The 17,117-nt window shown below is 49.4% G+C and overlaps 1 protein-coding gene across 1 annotated transcript; it reads right to left on the bottom strand.

The window, feature by feature from the left end:
- Positions 1–375: 375 nt before the first annotated feature.
- Positions 376–16,719, bottom strand: LOC130381103 (lysine-specific demethylase 2B-like). The gene is made up of 21 exons (XM_056588537.1): positions 16,669–16,719; positions 16,011–16,155; positions 15,831–15,909; positions 15,687–15,733; positions 14,925–15,103; positions 14,496–14,602; positions 13,530–13,623; positions 12,686–12,839; positions 12,110–12,225; positions 11,210–11,336; positions 10,516–10,844; positions 9,643–9,729; positions 8,989–9,231; positions 8,325–8,468; positions 8,115–8,201; positions 7,186–7,887; positions 5,961–6,967; positions 5,050–5,213; positions 4,529–4,690; positions 3,481–3,699; positions 376–1,863 (listed from the first exon to the last, which is right to left on the bottom strand). Exons 1-21 carry the CDS (start codon positions 16,714–16,716, stop codon positions 1,682–1,684), a joined length of 4,422 nt encoding a protein of 1,473 aa, XP_056444512.1. The 5' UTR covers positions 16,717–16,719; the 3' UTR covers positions 376–1,681.
- Between the last annotated feature and the right edge of the window lie 398 nt (positions 16,720–17,117).

Raw genomic sequence — 17,117 nt, 5'->3', positions numbered from 1 at the left:
CCAGTGATCTAGCTAGCCTTAGTTAAGACTCTACCCTAACCCTTTTCCAGTGATCTAGCCTTGGTTAAGATTCTACCCTAACCCTTTTCCAGTGATCTAGCCTGGGTTAAGACTCTACCCTAACCCTGTTCCATTGATCTAGCCTGGGTTAAGACTCTACCCTAACCCTGTTCCAGTGATCTGGCCTGGGTTAAGACTCTACCCCAGGGGTGCCCAACCTTTTTTGACCCAAGATCTACTTTTCAAGTAGCCAACCTCCCGAGATCTACCAGCAAACCTACCTTCAAGCCGGGGGGGGGGGGGGGGGGGGTAGAGAACAATTGTTGACGGGGGGGGGGGGGGGTGGGGTTTCACTGAACCCCCTTCAGTGGGGGTTTCATTCCGTCTGCCGCACGGCACCTTCTCAACAATAATCAATAATCTTCCTCCCACTCAGGGTGAAAATGGTAGGTCTTAGCTTGTTTCCCCTCAGCCATGCCAACGTTTAGGAGTGTGTAACTACTGTTGACGGCTTTCAACTGCTGTTAACAGCACATGCGCTACCGCGCGTATATGTCCCGCGCAAATTTAATTTCATTAAAAAAATAAATAAAAAATAAAAAACTTTTTTCTTCACCCCTCGCGATCGACTTGGGATCTGTCGGCGATCTACTGGTAGACCGCGATCGACTGGTTGGGCACCCCTGCTCTACCCTAACCCTGTTCCAGTGATCTGGCCTGGGTTAAGACTCTACCCTAACCCTGTTCCAGTGATCTGGCCTGGGCTAAGACTCTACCCTAACCCTGTTCCAGGCTATGCATCAGGGATCCAAGCTGCCTGTGTTAAGTACGTATCCTGGCCAAAATGGCACTGCTACTCAGGTTAAATAGTACGTACTACCACCATGCATGCATATTGTAGGACGGCCTCTAATGCCGCGTTTCCACTGCAGGGTGCGGAACGGATCGGTTCGCAAAGGTGCGGTAGGGAGGGGGCGGTATAGCCCAGCTCAGTTCCGAGGTCGCGTTTCCACCGCCGACAGTACCCTTTAAGGTAGGCCGGATGTCGATCGCCGCGGCAGCTACGTAAACATCGTAAACAACGTCTTCCTCCCCAAGAATGCAGACGAACGTCTCCTACTCCTTGTTCGCCCAAGCAAGCGTTTTACGCGACATGTTAATTGTAAAGAATAATACCTCGAGGCTACTGTTTGTTTGTTTTTATCCCCACGTCGCCCGGAAGTGATGATTCTGTCGACCAATCAACGGAGGGGGTGTGTAGCTAGAATTTCCAGGGACCCTTTCAGGCGTCTCGTCTAGTTTTCAGTACCCCAACGGAGGAGTACTGAAAACGAGGCCAAAACGGGTACAGCTAAGTCTGGGTCACGCCCACTTTTGGCAGTGGAAACGCAACCCGTACCGCACCTTTGCGAACCGATCCGTTCCGCACCCTGCAGTGGAACCGCGGCATAAGAGCCATTTCAACATACACCCATTTGTGACACCACAAGGTCGAGCGTCCACTCAGACTTAGGACGGATGGGTGGTCCCTCCCGACTTGTGACATCACAAGGCGGGAGGCCTCCTAGCCCCTCCGTACCCGTTGTGATGTCACAAACGGACTGATCGTGAAAATGGCTCATGGCGACTCATCCAAATGACCGGCTGTAGAAAAACAAGTCCCTCCTCCTCCTCCTGCCGACTAGCTGATCCGCTGCAGCAGCTTCTCCTCCCGCAGTCCGAACGGCACGCTCACGGACATCTCGGCGATGAAGCGCTGGCAGCCCTCCCTGGTGACCAGCTTGCAGTAGCGCAGGTCGATGTGGCAGATGCTGCCGCAGCGCTTGAAGTACGCCAGGCACTGGTCCGTGACCCTGTTGCAGACTACACACATAAGAAATGAATATATATATATATATATATATATATATATATATATATATATATATATATATTTACATTTACATTTACATTTAGGGCATTTAGCAGACGCTTTTATCCAAAGCGACTTACAATAAGTACATTCGTCATAAGAAGTGCATCATTATAACGCTGTCGGTACAGAAAGGATGTTCATAGAACCAAGTGCAAGTACAACAATCGCTAGGCTAACCAATTCCCCGTGTTACAGCAATGATAGCAGCTACTGCAGTCGCTACACAGTTAAGTACTATAATACAATACAATACAATACAGCACAATACAATACAATGTACAATGATGGCCAGAAGGGGGAGGGTGGCTATGCAGTGTCGAGGTGGACTCTGAACAGGTGAGTCTTGAGTCTTTTTCGGAAGATAGTGAGCGACTCTGCGGTCCCGAGAGCGGCAGGGAGCTCGTTCCGCCACTGAGGTCCCAAAACCGAGAAAACGGTAAATATATATATATTATATATATATATATATATATATACAAGGTATTGGGGAATAAGGTGTAGGAGGCCTAAATATATAGTATAGGGGTAAGAAGGGTTTAGGAGTACCACCTAAACAAGGTATGGGGGTAAAGGGCTCTTTATGGTTCCACGTTCACGTAACGCAAGGGTGTTACGGATCCCTTACGTCCTTGCGGACCCTCCTTGCGTCCACCACAAGGGCTGGACGTGCGCCTCTCAAAAATCATAACCTTCCCTCGAGGCGACGCAGCAGCAAGGGCTGTGATTGGTCCGCTTACTAAACCCCGACGCAGACCCATAAACGTTCACGACTGCGCCAAAGCGTCTGATTGTTCATTGCGTTGCGGGAACGCGGGACCATAATCAGCCCTTTAGAAGGGGTTAGGAGTACCCCCTAAACAAGGTATAGGGGTACGGAGAGCTAGGAGGCCTCAAAAACATATAGGGGTACGGAGGGGCTGGGAGGCCTAACAAGGTACAGGGGTACGGAGGGGCTAGGAGGCCTAAACAAGGTTTAGGGGTACAGAGGGTCTAGAAGGCCTAAACAAGGTATAGGGGTACGGAGGGGCTAGGAGGCCAAACAAGGTACAGGGGTACAGAGGGGCTAGGAGGCCTAAACAAGGTACAGGGGTACGCCTAAACAAGAACCTTTCCTACCTTATCAACCCTAGCTGACCCTTCGACTATACCATCAGCGATATATCGTTTCTCTTTCTCCTGACGAATGTAGTTATTGTAAGTCTGCTAAAAGCAATCCTAAATGTAAATGTAAATGTTACCACTAGAGAGCACCAAACGCACTGGTTGATAATTAAATGAATTAAAGGTCGATTTGAAAAGGGACAGATGCAGAAACATTGATACGTTTTGATACATTTCAAGTGGTCTGGTAGTGAGTTCCATCATTTTGTGGTGACTTATGTGGTGCAATCCTCCCCCTAGCGACCCCTACTGACCCTAGACACACTCTGCCCCACAAGCAGCCTGAGCTCATTCCTCGTGTGCTGTGGTGCGGTGTGGTGTGCTGTGATGTGCTGTGGTGCGGTGTGCTGTGGTGTGCTGTGCTGTGCTGTGATGTGCTGTGCTGCGGGGCGGTGTCTCCTCACCCGCGAGGCTGACGTGAGTCAGGGAGTCCCTTGTGGCGGTGCCGGCGGCGGTCAGCAGGTTGACCGACTGGTCGGTGACGTGGTTGCAGTAGCTGAGGTCCAGCAGGGTGAGCGCCGGCATGTGGAGGATGAGCAGCCGCAGCGTGGCGTCCGTGATGTCCAGCCCCGCCAGCCGCAGCTCCTCCACGTTACGCAGCCGGCTCCGGCTGTCACACTGGCCTGGGCGGAGGGAGGAGGAGGAGGAGGAGGAGGAGGAGGAGGAGGAGGAGGAGGAACAGGAGGAGGAGGAGGAGGAGGAGGAGGAGGTGATGGAGGAGGAGGAGGAGGAGGAGGAGGAGGAGGTGATGGAGGAGGAGGATGTGATGGAGAAGGAGGAGGAGGAGGTGATGGAGGAGGAGGATGTGATGGAGAAGGAGGAGGAGGAGGTGATGGAGGAGGTGATAGAGGAGGAGGAGGAGGAGGAGGAGGAGGTGATGGAGGAGGTGATAGAGGAGGAGGAGGAGGAGGAGGTGATAGAGGAGGAGGAGGAGGAGGAGGAGGAGGTGATGGAGGAGGAGGGGGAGGTGGGGGGTGGTCAGAGGAGGAGGTGGATGGGGGAGGGAGGAGGAGGAAGGGCGTAGGGGTTGGTTGGAGGAATAGGAAGTGGAAAAAAGGGGTTGAGAGGTTGGAGTAGGATGAGGTAGTTGGGAGGAGGAGAAGGAGGAGGAAGAGATGGAAGGGAACGAGGTTGGGGGGTGGATGAGGAGGAGGAGGTGGATGAGGAGGTGGAGGAGATGAAGGAGAAGGACGAGGACAGGAGAAGCAGGGGCAGGAGAGGGAGGAGATAGGAGAAAGTGGATGAAACGAGGAGGACAGGAGGCGGAGGAAAGGGGGGAGAGGAAAAGGAGAAGATGGAGATTACAGTATTTATCTCCTATTTGTTCCCAAAAAAAGTGCTTATTCTGCTGTGTGATGCATTAAAACATAAATGTTGTTGTGCTGTATTACAGTCCAATCATAACCCTATCACAGGTCATGTAGCTCGTGTTGTAAAGCTGTTGTTAAGCACCTGGTCTGCTGTCCGTGGGGGGGGAGAGCAGGTCTCTCATCTGGGGGTCGGCGAGCCCCTCCACCCACTGGACGTCCAGGGTCCTCAGCAGGGGGCCGCTGGAGGTGCACAGGGCCGCCGCCGCCGCCCACGAGCACCCAGACAGCAGCAGCACCCTCAGACCTCACAGCACCATGAGACAGGCTGTAAGAACTCATTCAGGAGGACCCAGAGCCCACGTTTCATGGGTTCAATGATCCTTCAAGCACCGCTAAAAGCACTGATCCAACTGGATCTCGGTGGCCAAGATCAGGGAAGGAATTGAGGCATGCTTCAATCGTATCCATTTCATCAAAATGCCGTTCTTCAATCTGAAACATTGCACGTTTTACACACAGAAAACGGCATCCAAAAGTAGCAGAAGCCTGTGGGTGGTGGAGATCAAGTTCCACTTCCTCCCACAATAAAATTACTTCCAGGAACCCAACTCTCCACCAGGAACCAAGTACCCTCCCCCCCCCCCCCCCCGGGCGTGGGTTTACCAGGCAGCCTGTGGATGAGCCAGCTGAGCTGGGTCTTGGAGATGTTGGTCCAGCCGAGGTCCAGGGCCACGGGCTGCCGGCGGATCACCCCGCTCAGCATCAGGGCGCTGATGGACCTGCAGCGCCGCACCTCCACGCGCCGCCACAGCTGCTTGTCACAGCACCTGCACCGTACACCTCGCAGTGATCACCCCCTCATGGATCATCTCACTTCATATTGATAACCTTAATTCATAGTGATCACATCCTTATTGATTACCTTACTTCAGAGTGATCTCCTCCATATTGATTACCCAACTTCATATTGATAACCTTACTTCATAGTGATCACCTCACTTAATATTGATTAACTTACTTCAAATTGATTGACATACTTCACACATATAATCTTCATATTGATAAGCTAACGTCGTATTGATAACTTAGCAGTTTAGTGAATACCGGTTCAGAGGTGTCCTATTAATGAGCTGGTAGGGGTTGAGCCACATTGCTCAAGCATGCCTACAGATCTCAGCGTTCAAGAGCCACCACATAACCCTGTCCCCATCCCACACCTTCCACCCCTACCAACGGCCACTGAATGCCCCCCTATTGCCCCCTATTGCCTACTGCAGTTGATGTGTTCGCGGGTGCAAAGGCTTAGTTATGGTTCCACGTCGACGCAACTCAAGGTGGTTTACGGACCCATTACGTCCTTGCGGACCCTCCTTCCGGCCCCTGCAAGGGCCTGACGTGCGCCTCCCTAAAACCGTAACCTTGCGTCGAGGTGACGAAGCACCAAGGGCTGTGATTGGTCTGCTCACGACGCAGAACCAAAACAGGGTCACGACTGCGCCGAAGCGTGGTCAATCCGTCGACGTGGAACCATAACTGAGCCTGGAGTGGTCAGGTGCACCGGACTGACGTCTCACCATCGGTTCCAGGTCTTGCAGACGCGCATGCAGGTGCACAGCTCGCCGTGCGTGAGCTGGCCGAACACCGCCCTCCACAGCTCCCGCCGCAGCGCGTGCGTCCGGCCGTTGGCCAGCGGCAGGCGGTCCGGAGGGGGGCTGATGGGCGGCGGCCTGATGACGTGGCGCTCCGTAGGGGGGTGGAGCTTGTGCAGAGGGTGGGTCGGTCTGGGCGGGACGGCCGGGGGTCGACTGCAGCCCAGCGGGGGAGGGGAGAACCTGCCGGCGTCTTGGGTGGCATCCTGGCTGTGCAGCGCCCGCTTTGGTTGGTGTGGCTTAGGCTCCTCCCCCTCGCCCTGGGGTTCGCTCTTGATCGCCGGTCTGCGGCTCGGATTGGCCGAGGCCTCTTCCACTTTCACCTTCCTGCCGCCGTGATTGGTCAGGATCGGCTGGGGGTTCGGCGGTTCCTCCGTCTTAATCGATCGGCAGCTGCCATCGGTCGACGGCTTCACCCTCTTCGGCGGCCTTCGACCGCGATTGGCTGACGTCGGGGTTGGGGGCGGGGCCAGCCCGGGGTTGATCTCCTGGTTGAGCTCCTTGCTCAGCTCCCTGCTCAGCTCCTTGTTGGGCAGACGCCGGCGCTGGAGGCGGCCCTTGAGGGGACCGGGGCCCCGCCCCTGGCCGCCGATGGCCTCGCTGGGCCCCGCCCGAGAAGCGCAGGAAGAGGAGCGGCAGTCGCTCACTCTGGACGCAGCTGTGGGCGGGACCTTGATTTTGACCTCTGCATCGCCCGGATTGACTTCCTGTTTGACGGGTTTCTCCTCTTCTTCCTCGCCCTGTGGGCTTCCTTCGTCTTCGTCCGTGGCGGGTTCCTTCACGTGAGGCGGGTCCCGGTACCTGTCCTGTTTTGCGAGGAACTCCCCTTGGTCGCCGGAGGGTGCGTCGCCATAGTCACCGTCGTCGGGTTCTGTTTTGATCTGCCGGAACAGCGTCAGGGTGCCAGAGCTGTCGGGCTTTGAAGGCCTCTTCTGGGAGGGGAAGGGGGATTAGTTTGCTTATGGCTTTTGGGATCCTCATGTTTCGCACAGCGAGTGCCTGAAGCCAAAGATCACTATTGTTTGACACTACTGTGAAACTGAATACATTATTGTTATTATCTGGGATCAACAACACCTGTTTAGAAAGACAACAAGAGGTTAGATAAATAAGCATGCGTGTGTGTGTGTGTGTGTGTTCGTTTACTCACCTTCTTCTTGATGACATCTTCATCGTTTGTGTCGAACAGCTTCCTCTTCTTCCTCAGTGGGTTGCCCTCAAGCCTCGGCCGGGGCGCCCCTTCTAGTGACATCATGGGAGTCCTCTTCCTCACAGGCTCCTCCCCCTCTGGTGACATCCCAGGAGTCCTCTTCCTCACAGGCTCCTCCCCCTCTAGCGACATCATAGGAGGCCTCTTCCTAACAGACTCCTCCCCGTCTGGTGACGTCACAGGAGGCCTCTTCCTCACAGGCTCCTCCCCCTCTAGTGACATCAGAGGAGGCCTCTTCCTAACAGGCGCCTCCCCCTCTGGTGACATCATGGGTGGCCTTTTCCTCACAGGCTCCTCCCCCTCTTGCGACATCATGGGAGGCCTCTTCCTCACAGGCTCCTCCCCATCTTGCGACATCACAGGAGGCCTCTTCCTCACAGGCTCCTCCCCCTCCTCCTCATCATCTTCTTCCTCCCCACTACCTCCACTGCGCTTCTTCAAGCTGTCCTTCCTCTCCCAATCCCCCAACATCTTCTTCACGGAAGGCACCTCTCCGCCGAACGCGTACCCGGCGGTTGCCGTGGCGACGTCGGCGTGGGGGTCGGGCTCCTCCTCCTTGATGTCCCGGAGGTCGAGGCGCGGCTCTCTGAGCAGCGACCCGGGCAGGTTGGACGCGTACTTGAACCCTGGACCCCTCTTTTGCTTCAGGGCCAAGGATAAGGAAACAAAGAACAACTTTATACCTTTATGTTAGGGTTAGGGTCAGGGTCAGGGGTCAGTGGGGGATGCAGGGTTCCACCTCTACCTGAGCTGTCACCTTCACACACACCAGCAGTCGACAATTGATCCCGTGAACGCTCACCACACCACATGAAGAGAGAAATGAGAGGAAGAAGAAGAGATCATTCACTTCCCACTCTGTTGCTTACTTTCCCACTTTTCCCAGCATGGCTGCACTTGGGGCATTCCCAGCAGTTGGGCAGCTCGTCGTTGACGACTCCGCCCGAGTCTTTCACCTGAGCCGGGAATCACAACAAAAGGAAGCTGTCAACCGAAACGGTCATGGTTTGGGCTGGGACACACACAAAGAGATCTGAAGGGACCCGGACCGGACACACCTTAGGTGGGTGTGGACGTACCTTCAGGCAAGCGGGGTGGAGGATCTCGTTGCAGATGGAGCACTCCATGAGCATGAGGCTGACCTTGTCCTCCTCGGCCTCCACCGTGTCCTCCTTGCCCGCCTCGCCGCAGACCAGACACACGGCGGTGTGGGGCAGCACGGGCTGGGGGGGGGGGGGGGTGAGGGGCGCAACACAGGCACCACCACGGGTTAGCTGCTGCGCTACTTAACACAGACTGTGGGAGGGTTAGGGTTCTAAAATGTGAGCTGTGTGTGTATATGTTACGTGTATATATATGGGTATATTGTGCATGTATATGGGTATATATTTGGATGTATTGTGTATATATATATATGTGTCTGTCTCTCTCTCCCTCTTTCCCTCTCCTTCTCTCTGTCTCTCCCTCTCTCTCTCTCTCTCTCTCTCTCTCTCTCTCTCTCTCTCTTTCTCGCTCTCTCTCTCTCTCCCTCTCTCTCTAGCTCTCTCTCTCGCTCTATTTCTGTGTGTGTGTGTGTCTGTGTCTGTGTCTGTGTGTGTGTGTGTGTGTGTGTGTATGTGTGTGTGTGTGTGTGTGTGTGTGTGTGTGTGTGTGTGTGTGTGTGTGTGTGTGTGTGTGTGTGTGTGTGTGTGTGTGTGTGTGTGTGTGTGTGTGTGTTTGTGCGTGTGCGCGTAGTGAACCCACAGCGATGCACTGCCTCATGATGCAGGACTGCTTCATGCGGCCCGGCCCGCCAAACTTCTTCATGTCGTTGCAGAAGTGACAGGCGCCGCACTCGCTGCGGGTGCACGCCTCGCAGCGGCGGCAGCGCGTCCGGCGCCTCCGGGAGCCCGACGCCGCGCGGCCCGCCGGCAGTTTGACCGCCGGCGACGCGGGAGAGGTGGCCATCTTGGGTTTGGGGCGGTTGGGCGTCGGCGGAGCCGGAGGCTAGAGGGATGGAAAGAGGGAGCGGGTTGGGAGTGTGTGTGTGTGTGTGTGTGTGTGTGTGTGTGTGGAGTGGACTGACAGAGTGGAGTTGGGCTCCATCAGGGTTGGGTTCGTTAGCCAACGAGCTAGGGGATGCTAACTGTTGCTGACCTGTGGAACACTAGCACCACAACTTCTAGTTATTTGATGTCTTTAGCTTCTAGTTTTTGTGCTTCTATGTCTGAAGCTTCTAGTTGCTGTGAAACTATGTCTATGTTTATAGCCAGAGCCCAGATTACATTGGGAGCAACCCGCAAGCCTTGTTTGAAAAGAAAGTCCAAAAAATCAGAGATGAAAAATGCAACTTCAAATCTGTCAGAATCATCATTAAAGTAAATTCAAAACCCACGAATGAGACGGAAATCCTGTTACCTTGGTGGTGCCAGTTGTCCAGGAGACCACAGGAACCCCACTGATGGCTAGTTTGGGGTCGTCATCTGCATGCTCTTTTAGGAGAACCTAGGACATTAAATGGTTTATGTTTTACTATTTCATCATTTCCCAGTCTTCTATCCAAAGCCACTTTGTGTGTTTTCTTTACATGTTATTTATGACTTCTCGCTGGGAACCTTAAGATAAAAAATCTAAACCGTTCTGAAACCGTTACGAAACACCCTAACCACTAGACTATTGCTTCCCCAAATCTAGTGGAGATGCACCACATGGTGTTATCATTCTGACCCTGTTTGTGTGTTTCTCCCCTTGAGGGATGCGCCCAAGCCGTGCGTTAAACCACTCGTAGGTAAAGAGGACACGAGCGCCCATCTGCACTAGATAAAAAACAACTTCAGTCCCCAGCAGGAAGAGATTAAAAAAAGATGCAAGATGAAATCCCTACAAAGTCGTTTTGTAGAGTTCCACAGAACCGGCATCCAAACCCAAAGCAATGATAACTGCTATCAGGTCTGTTCTTCTATCAGGGGAAGCTGGGTTGGGATGGTGGTTCCAAACCCAGCTTCCCCTGATAGAAGATCAGTGCTGCTAGGCACCTAGCATGACTGATAGTAACGACTAACAGGAAGTGCATTCTCAAGAGAAAAAAAAAACGAACCAGGATTCCAAGAAATATTTTAGCGCCGCAAATGCAAATAAATTAAAATAAAACTCACACAAATATATGTGTAAGCGCATCGTGCGCTGTCGATTTCCGAGATATGGGTTGGAGGGGTCGTGCATGTAGCATTGAAGCACTGGTAGTCAAATGTTAGTGGCATCCCGCGCGGTGGCGGTCGGGCGCCCACGTACCTTCATGTGTTCCAGCAGCGCCTGTGGCTCCTTCAGCCCTTCGGGGACACACCTCTTGTTCTCCGGGAGGGCCTCCAGCTTGTCTACCAGAGCCTGGAGCCCCTCCAACTCAAACTCTGTCAGGTGGGTGTGTCGGCCGCGGGGCTCCGGGGCGCCGGGGCCGCAGGGTCTTCCGGAGGGGTCTTTGGGGAACGCGGGCGTGTGGATGCATCTGTCCTCCTGGGAGTCTGCTTTGTCCCCCTCCTGGTGGTCCCCCGCCCGGGTCTCGTCCACGTCCCGGGCGGGGGGGTGCGAGGGGGGGCTCGCTGTGCCCATCTTTACCTCAGAGTCTGAGACGTTGGAGGAGAAGCATGGTGACGCTAGTCTAGGCTAACTAATGCACTGCAACATGCAGCAGGTCGAAGTCGATGACTTCTTGATACAATGACTGCAGTTGTTTTAGTCGTTTATGAGTGAAAACGCTTTAACCTGCTGCTTATAGCTTTAGAAATGTTTATATTAAGTTCACTGTAAATCAAATGCAGGTCCCTCTGGGCTCTGGGAACTTAATTTAACGTAACTTCCGGTGGACATTTTTGTAGGCATAATTCCTCAAAAAAAAACATTGAAAATGAAAATCAATAGATTAACTGATGGTGAAAACAGAAGAGCACAGTCTTGTTCCACTATCAATGAGTTCATGTGTGTTTCTTACCTTGAAGCGTGCGATCTTTGTGGATCTCCTTGGAGAGGTAGGACTTCTTGGTCAGGCAGCAGACGTACCGCTCCAACACATACCAGCACATCTCGTGGTAAAACGGGTAGCGGAATTTGGAGTTCACCTGAGAATCAAGGATGGGAAGTGAATGCTAATAGCTATTCAATACACACAAGGTACACACCCACACTTTAAAGATCAGTTATACCTATAATAAATACTTAACTTCAATTTTTGCCTCCCGTCCAATCCAAAATGTCACTGTAGAAAGTTGTGTATTGGTGTTTTGGTGTGGACAGGAACATATACATTTCCTATACATATGCTCAGTGTATCTCTGTAGAAGGCTTTTTTCACCCATACTTGCTGTTGTAACCGTAATTGATTCCTTGGGAAATTTGTCCCTTAAGCAAGGGGTTGTAGCGACCCAGGCATAACATCCCTTTATACACTGCCGGGAGTGAAGGAAATTGGAGTCGATTAACTTTCATTGCTCAGTGATAAGCTGCAAGGCACCCATGCTATCTATAGCACCTTTCACACATGCAGTCTGTCCCATTAATGTTCCAGTACACTCCTGCATGGAGTCATGTGTGAATGGGAGCAGGGTTCAAAATCCTAGAAAATCTTAGCTGATAATTTGCCACCTCGAGACCTAGCAACATGTCCCCAACACTGCCGGTACAGCAGTGTTGGGCGGGCGAACCAATCACAAGACCCTGCTGAGGACGTAGCTGCATGTGTGAATATTGAAAATCACGAGCAGTGCCTTAAAGGTTATCCCAGTCATTTACCGGGAACTATGTGTGAAAGCTGCATCTTAAAGCAACAGGTGTTAATCTCCCTGCTTAGTCTTTCAAAAGTGCAGCAAACAAAAGTCCGCTATCAGGCTCTTACCTTCGTCCTGTTCTCTATCTCATAGATGCTGAGCTGCATGGGAATGTTGAAACTGTGAAGGATGTTTCCTCCGAACACCAGGGTATCCTCGGGGGTGTAGACAGCATGGATCCATCCTGTATGTCAAGGGAAGACAGTGAATATAATTCTGGTTAGATTAATATTTTATTATTATTATTATTTGCTGCTAGGCAGTGTTCTTCTTTGCCTTTATTATTACTTTATTATTCTCTATAAACTTTGGATCTTATTAATTATTCAAATGTTTTTTATATTTATGTATTTATGCTGTTACTCCATATAGATTTCAAACCTTTGAACCTTTGAAGAACACAAGCAAACCTTTCAGTTCCCCTGGGGATATACAAATGTTCAGTTCAACTGCGAGAGTAAACAAGTGTTCCTGTGCTATGAGGAAGGATAAGGGATTAGGGCTATTTGTTTATCACCTCAGGATAAACAACTGTTCAGTTCCCCTGAACGTGTAAACGAATGCCCCAGCCTTATGAGTCAGGATTAGGGTACGGGTAAACCTCAGGATAAACAAATGGTCCAGCCCAATGAGTAAGTGTTAACCTGAGGGGATGAAGAAGGTATTTCCCTGCTTCAGCTCCACTCTCTGGCACCCGTCAGCCCGGTCCCCCAAGAAGATGTCGCTCTGCTTGCCTGATAGCACCCAGTCCTCATAGAGGGCCAGGTTGTGAGGGGTGGGGGGCACCAGCCAGAAAACCTGGAGGTAAACACACACTGGAGGTCAATGTCACTTATTCTGGCCCTTAGGGTTCATTTACATAGAATCAGGTGTTGCGGCGATTACCGCAAACTGCTACGGCAATGTGGGGGCGTCAATTCAGGGCCCATTTGTGTGAGGTCATGTTGTGAACGTAAACCCCTCCTTTATGCAAGGGTTGTACAGCTCTGGAAAGGACAACACAGCAGCGATCTGTCTCTCTTCAATCTCTACTGTTGCTAGGTAAACATTGGAGTGATACAATGCTAACGTTACACAGTAAACAAGGTTCTTCTTTCCATGGGCATCTACCGTTCTTGCCAAAGCGGAGCGACGTCGGTTTCCATTTCTCCAAAAGTTGATTCAGTTCCACTTTTTGTCCAGCTGCGTCTTCTTCGCAACCCCATTGGGCCCCCACCGCCTCATCTTAAACGCTTTACCCCCATTCAAATGAATGGTTGAAGTGGCATTTTTGCCAGTTGTGTAAACGCCACATTCCAGCGTCTTTTTGACTAACGAGCCGTGACACATCCTATACAAGCTATTATATGTGCGTTAGATTGGGCGAGATAAAGCTTGAGATGGACAGGAAAGGGCTTGTTAAACGTGGATTAAAGTGTGCATCATGGATTGATCTATTTTCTTAACCAAATAGACACATTCAGTACTTAAGTATCAAAAAAAAATTACCTTTTTTCCCTTGAAGACGTGATACCATACCGAAGTCCCGCCGAAATCAATGTGGAAGTCTGTATAGCAGCCCTTGACACTCATCAGACAATACCTACAAACAATAACTCATTCATCTCAGTCATTATGTTCTAGTTATGAATAATTATTAGACATTATTAAAGCCAATTAAGCAATTAACTGGCTTTAATTAAGGGCTTTTTATGTTTCAAATGTTGAAGTCCACGTACGCAAATCACTGCCACTTTATTTCAATACATTCAATACATTTATATTGTTTGCCTCGTTCTTCTAGATTTCCTTTCCTTACTTCAATGGACTAGTCCTTAATTACTACTCTCGTTCTTTTAGATTTCCTTTCCATTTCCTAGATCTCTTCAGACAATCAGATAAGACAATCAGAATGTAACTTGACAAAATAAATTTATAGAAACTACAGTCAGACCTGGTCAAATCATAGACCAGAATGTTGTGTATACTTTATATTTATCAAGTTAAATCTAATCCAGCAGTCCTTCAGGACTTCATGTTTTTTTTAGTGCATCAAAACCATGATGCACTGAAAGTAGGTCAACTGTGAACACCTTTAACTCTTTAAACTTATTGTGTGTTATTGTTGTATCATTGCTTCCTTGACCCCTGCATGTGTATGCGTCTATAACAATGGGCAGAGTGAACCAGAGGGAGGCAATTAAAGGGAGGATGCCATTACATCACAGTGGTAGCTAGGTCATTTCAACGTGCCCATGCAGTGATGCTACGGCTGCTATAGCAACCATTGTGTGCACTTACAGAGAACAAAGATTGTTAAACACACTTGCAATAGGGCAAGATATTGGCACTTCTTGCCAATATCATGTCATGAAAATCATTCAAAATAAGACAAACTCTCAACAACAACCACAAAGGGCTTAGCCAAGACTTGAAGTTTGCGACTTAATAAAGCGATTCCCAAAACGTACACACCTCTGCACTTTAGGGTACTTCATCTCTGAGATGACGTTGGTGGACTCGGTTTGTCTTTGCTTGAGTTCAGACGGCCACATGTTGTCCACCCAGTCCACTAGGTCCACCTGGGAAAGACAAAGTGGATCAACACTCTGTCTGTGAACAACCACACCGTCTGACGCTCTTAAAATATCATAAGATACGAGAAGATCTGATGAGTTTAGGATATGATGATGTAATTTATCAATACCACAAAGAGAGTGAGGGTGTCACCGTGGCAACTGTACAAGAGGATTCATAGGAATTAAAAGAGATGATACGTTTAAAAAATACTAAAGGAGGTGCACTGCGTGTAAACATTATTAAAGGGCCGCTCTGTTTGCATCATTGAAACTTGACCATCAGTCATCAATGGCGTTGATACTCTGAGGGACCTTCTCTGTTTACCACAGTAGGGCGTTTGATGAGGTGCTCCAGCTTGGTGTGGCTGAACTCTAAGCTGATGACGTTGAACAGTTTCTCCCGCTCTTTCTCCGGGGTCTCATAGTAGCGGACGAACTGCGCCATGGTCATCTCCGAGCCCTTCTGCGTGCTCACGTCCATGACGTCCACTGAGCGACGGCTGCCTGAGGAAGACGCAGAGCACTGTAATTATAGTCAATCAGGGATATTCACCTTAAAGTGTACGTCAGTGGGAAATAATCTGTGACAGTTGCTATCCGCACATTCCCCGGGGCATCCAATTCGGAGATATCGACAAAAAAAATCACTTTTAAAGTAGTATTTGATGGTTAATTAAAGTTTTAGTTGTTAAACTTCCATTATTATAGTCTTTATGACGGAGACTTATAATATCTGACTACAGTGAACCAATTTGTAAACCCTTTGTTGAACTAATGGCCCTTTGTTTGTCTTTGCATGCTTGAGAAACTAATTAAGTTCAGGTGTGGACTAAAACTGCTGTGTTGGGTCAATTGTCTTGTTTTACAATACCACAACTTTCATCAATCTCTCTTAGCCTATAAAACTTTGTTGTAATAGATCGGGAATCCACCAAATCATAATTGACACGGAAATTGTTATTCTTTCCATTTGTCCGTAGGTGTTGAAAATGTTACGACCATGAGAAATAGATCTATGGTCTATGGTTGAAACATACTTTGGACCATGAGAAATGGACAGAACACATTTTCAGACAGAACTACTTACCAACTAAACCTTTAATTTCACTGACGGTAAATTCTTCGTCAGGCATTCTGTATAAGTTAAAAACAAATCATAGACAGAACATCAGCTTAATTTAGACCTACTGTATAGCCATTCGTTGCAATGTCATTATTAAACTTGTATTACCTGATCCCAAGGCCATCTTTGAGTTTGAATATAAGTGGGCTCCTTAGAGCTTCTCGCTGAACATATTCATAGGTGAAATCTGTGACACAATAAGTTCATAAGTCCAATGCATTTTTAGAAAGCTAAAGTGTGTCATTTATTAGATATCATTGAATAAAAATGTAATAGGTGGTGTATTACCTTTGCCTTCCATCGCCTGGACAAAGTCTGCATTGTATCTATTACTGGCGAGTTTTTCCTCTAGACTAAATCCTCTGATGTTGACAATTTCCTCCACGTCAGAAAAGTCTTCGTTTTCATCGTACATCCTCCGGCAGATGGAGCGCTGCAATACAAAATAAAGCATGACAATAATGGGAAACATGGGAGACAGAACCCAAATAAAATCAATACATTCTTAGCGGATAACCATTTCATAGTCAAAAACCTCTTTCTAGATTTGAAAGACTACTGTGCTGTAACGTTGAGTTATGTCAAATGTCTCACATCTTTGTTGACAGACAATCATGCTGGCATAGTATGCTGGTGTAGTTATCCGTTATAACACCGAGGAAGGTTCGTTAGCCGTTTAAAGGAACCACAAAGTCCCTTGTTTTGATTCATGATTACAACTTCTTTAAAAGATTAATGTATCCAATTAACGTTAATCATAAAACTCATGTACAACACACAGGACTGCCTTAGCTCCACCAAGGCTAACGCTAACCACCTTAAACAACAATGACATTAATAGGAATTTTAAAAACAACGTTGGTCTTAGCTCGGCTAAATAATGAGCTAGCCGTCTATGTGATGCTCATTACAGCTAACGCTAGGTTGTAGATAGGATGCTACACACCAGCTGGCGTCCAGATTCCGCACACGTTTCCATGCTCTGAGCCATCATCTGGCATGGGGGGCGGGGAGGGGGCTTCCACTGACTTTGAGGGGAGCAATATAAATCGCATTTACTTAAAAAAAATGCTTAGCACGCTTTCTGGTTCAAAACAACGGAACCATGTTTTTGTGGTATTACGTCACCGCACCAGGAGAACCATAACATTGTAGGACGACGTCACGGCTCCATCATTTCACTACTTCACACGATTGCACCTCCTAACAGGGGTTCGGTTTTTTTTCCTCTATAGAGGAAGTCTGGCTTTATAGTCGTTAACCGGACATTGCAATTCATTTTAAAGCATTTCACACATGTCATCAAACGGAACCTTAAATTGTGCTTCACATTACATTCCTATATATATATTTATTTAACAAGTTTATTAATTAGTTTATTCACTATCAGGAAGG

This window comes from Gadus chalcogrammus, chromosome 4 (assembly GCF_026213295.1).
Source record: "Gadus chalcogrammus isolate NIFS_2021 chromosome 4, NIFS_Gcha_1.0, whole genome shotgun sequence".
Classification (NCBI taxonomy): Eukaryota; Metazoa; Chordata; class Actinopteri; order Gadiformes; family Gadidae; genus Gadus; species Gadus chalcogrammus.
The sequence above is the reverse complement of the archived record's forward strand: the minus strand, read 5'-3'. Positions and strand labels throughout refer to the sequence as shown.

Bases quoted from the DNA above. Each gene is read 5' to 3' on its own strand.
- LOC130381103 (XM_056588537.1), bottom strand. From the start codon at position 16,716: ATGATGGCTCAGAGCATGGAAACGTGTGCGGAATCTGGACGCCAGCTG. The intron at 6,968-7,185 runs GTGAGTAAACGA...TTCCCCTCCCAG, and splicing joins AAGATGTCATCAAGAAGAAG to AAGAGGCCTTCAAAGCCCGA. The intron at 5,214-5,960 runs GTGAGACGTCAG...TGTACGGTGCAG, and splicing joins TGCAAGACCTGGAACCGATG to GTGCTGTGACAAGCAGCTGT.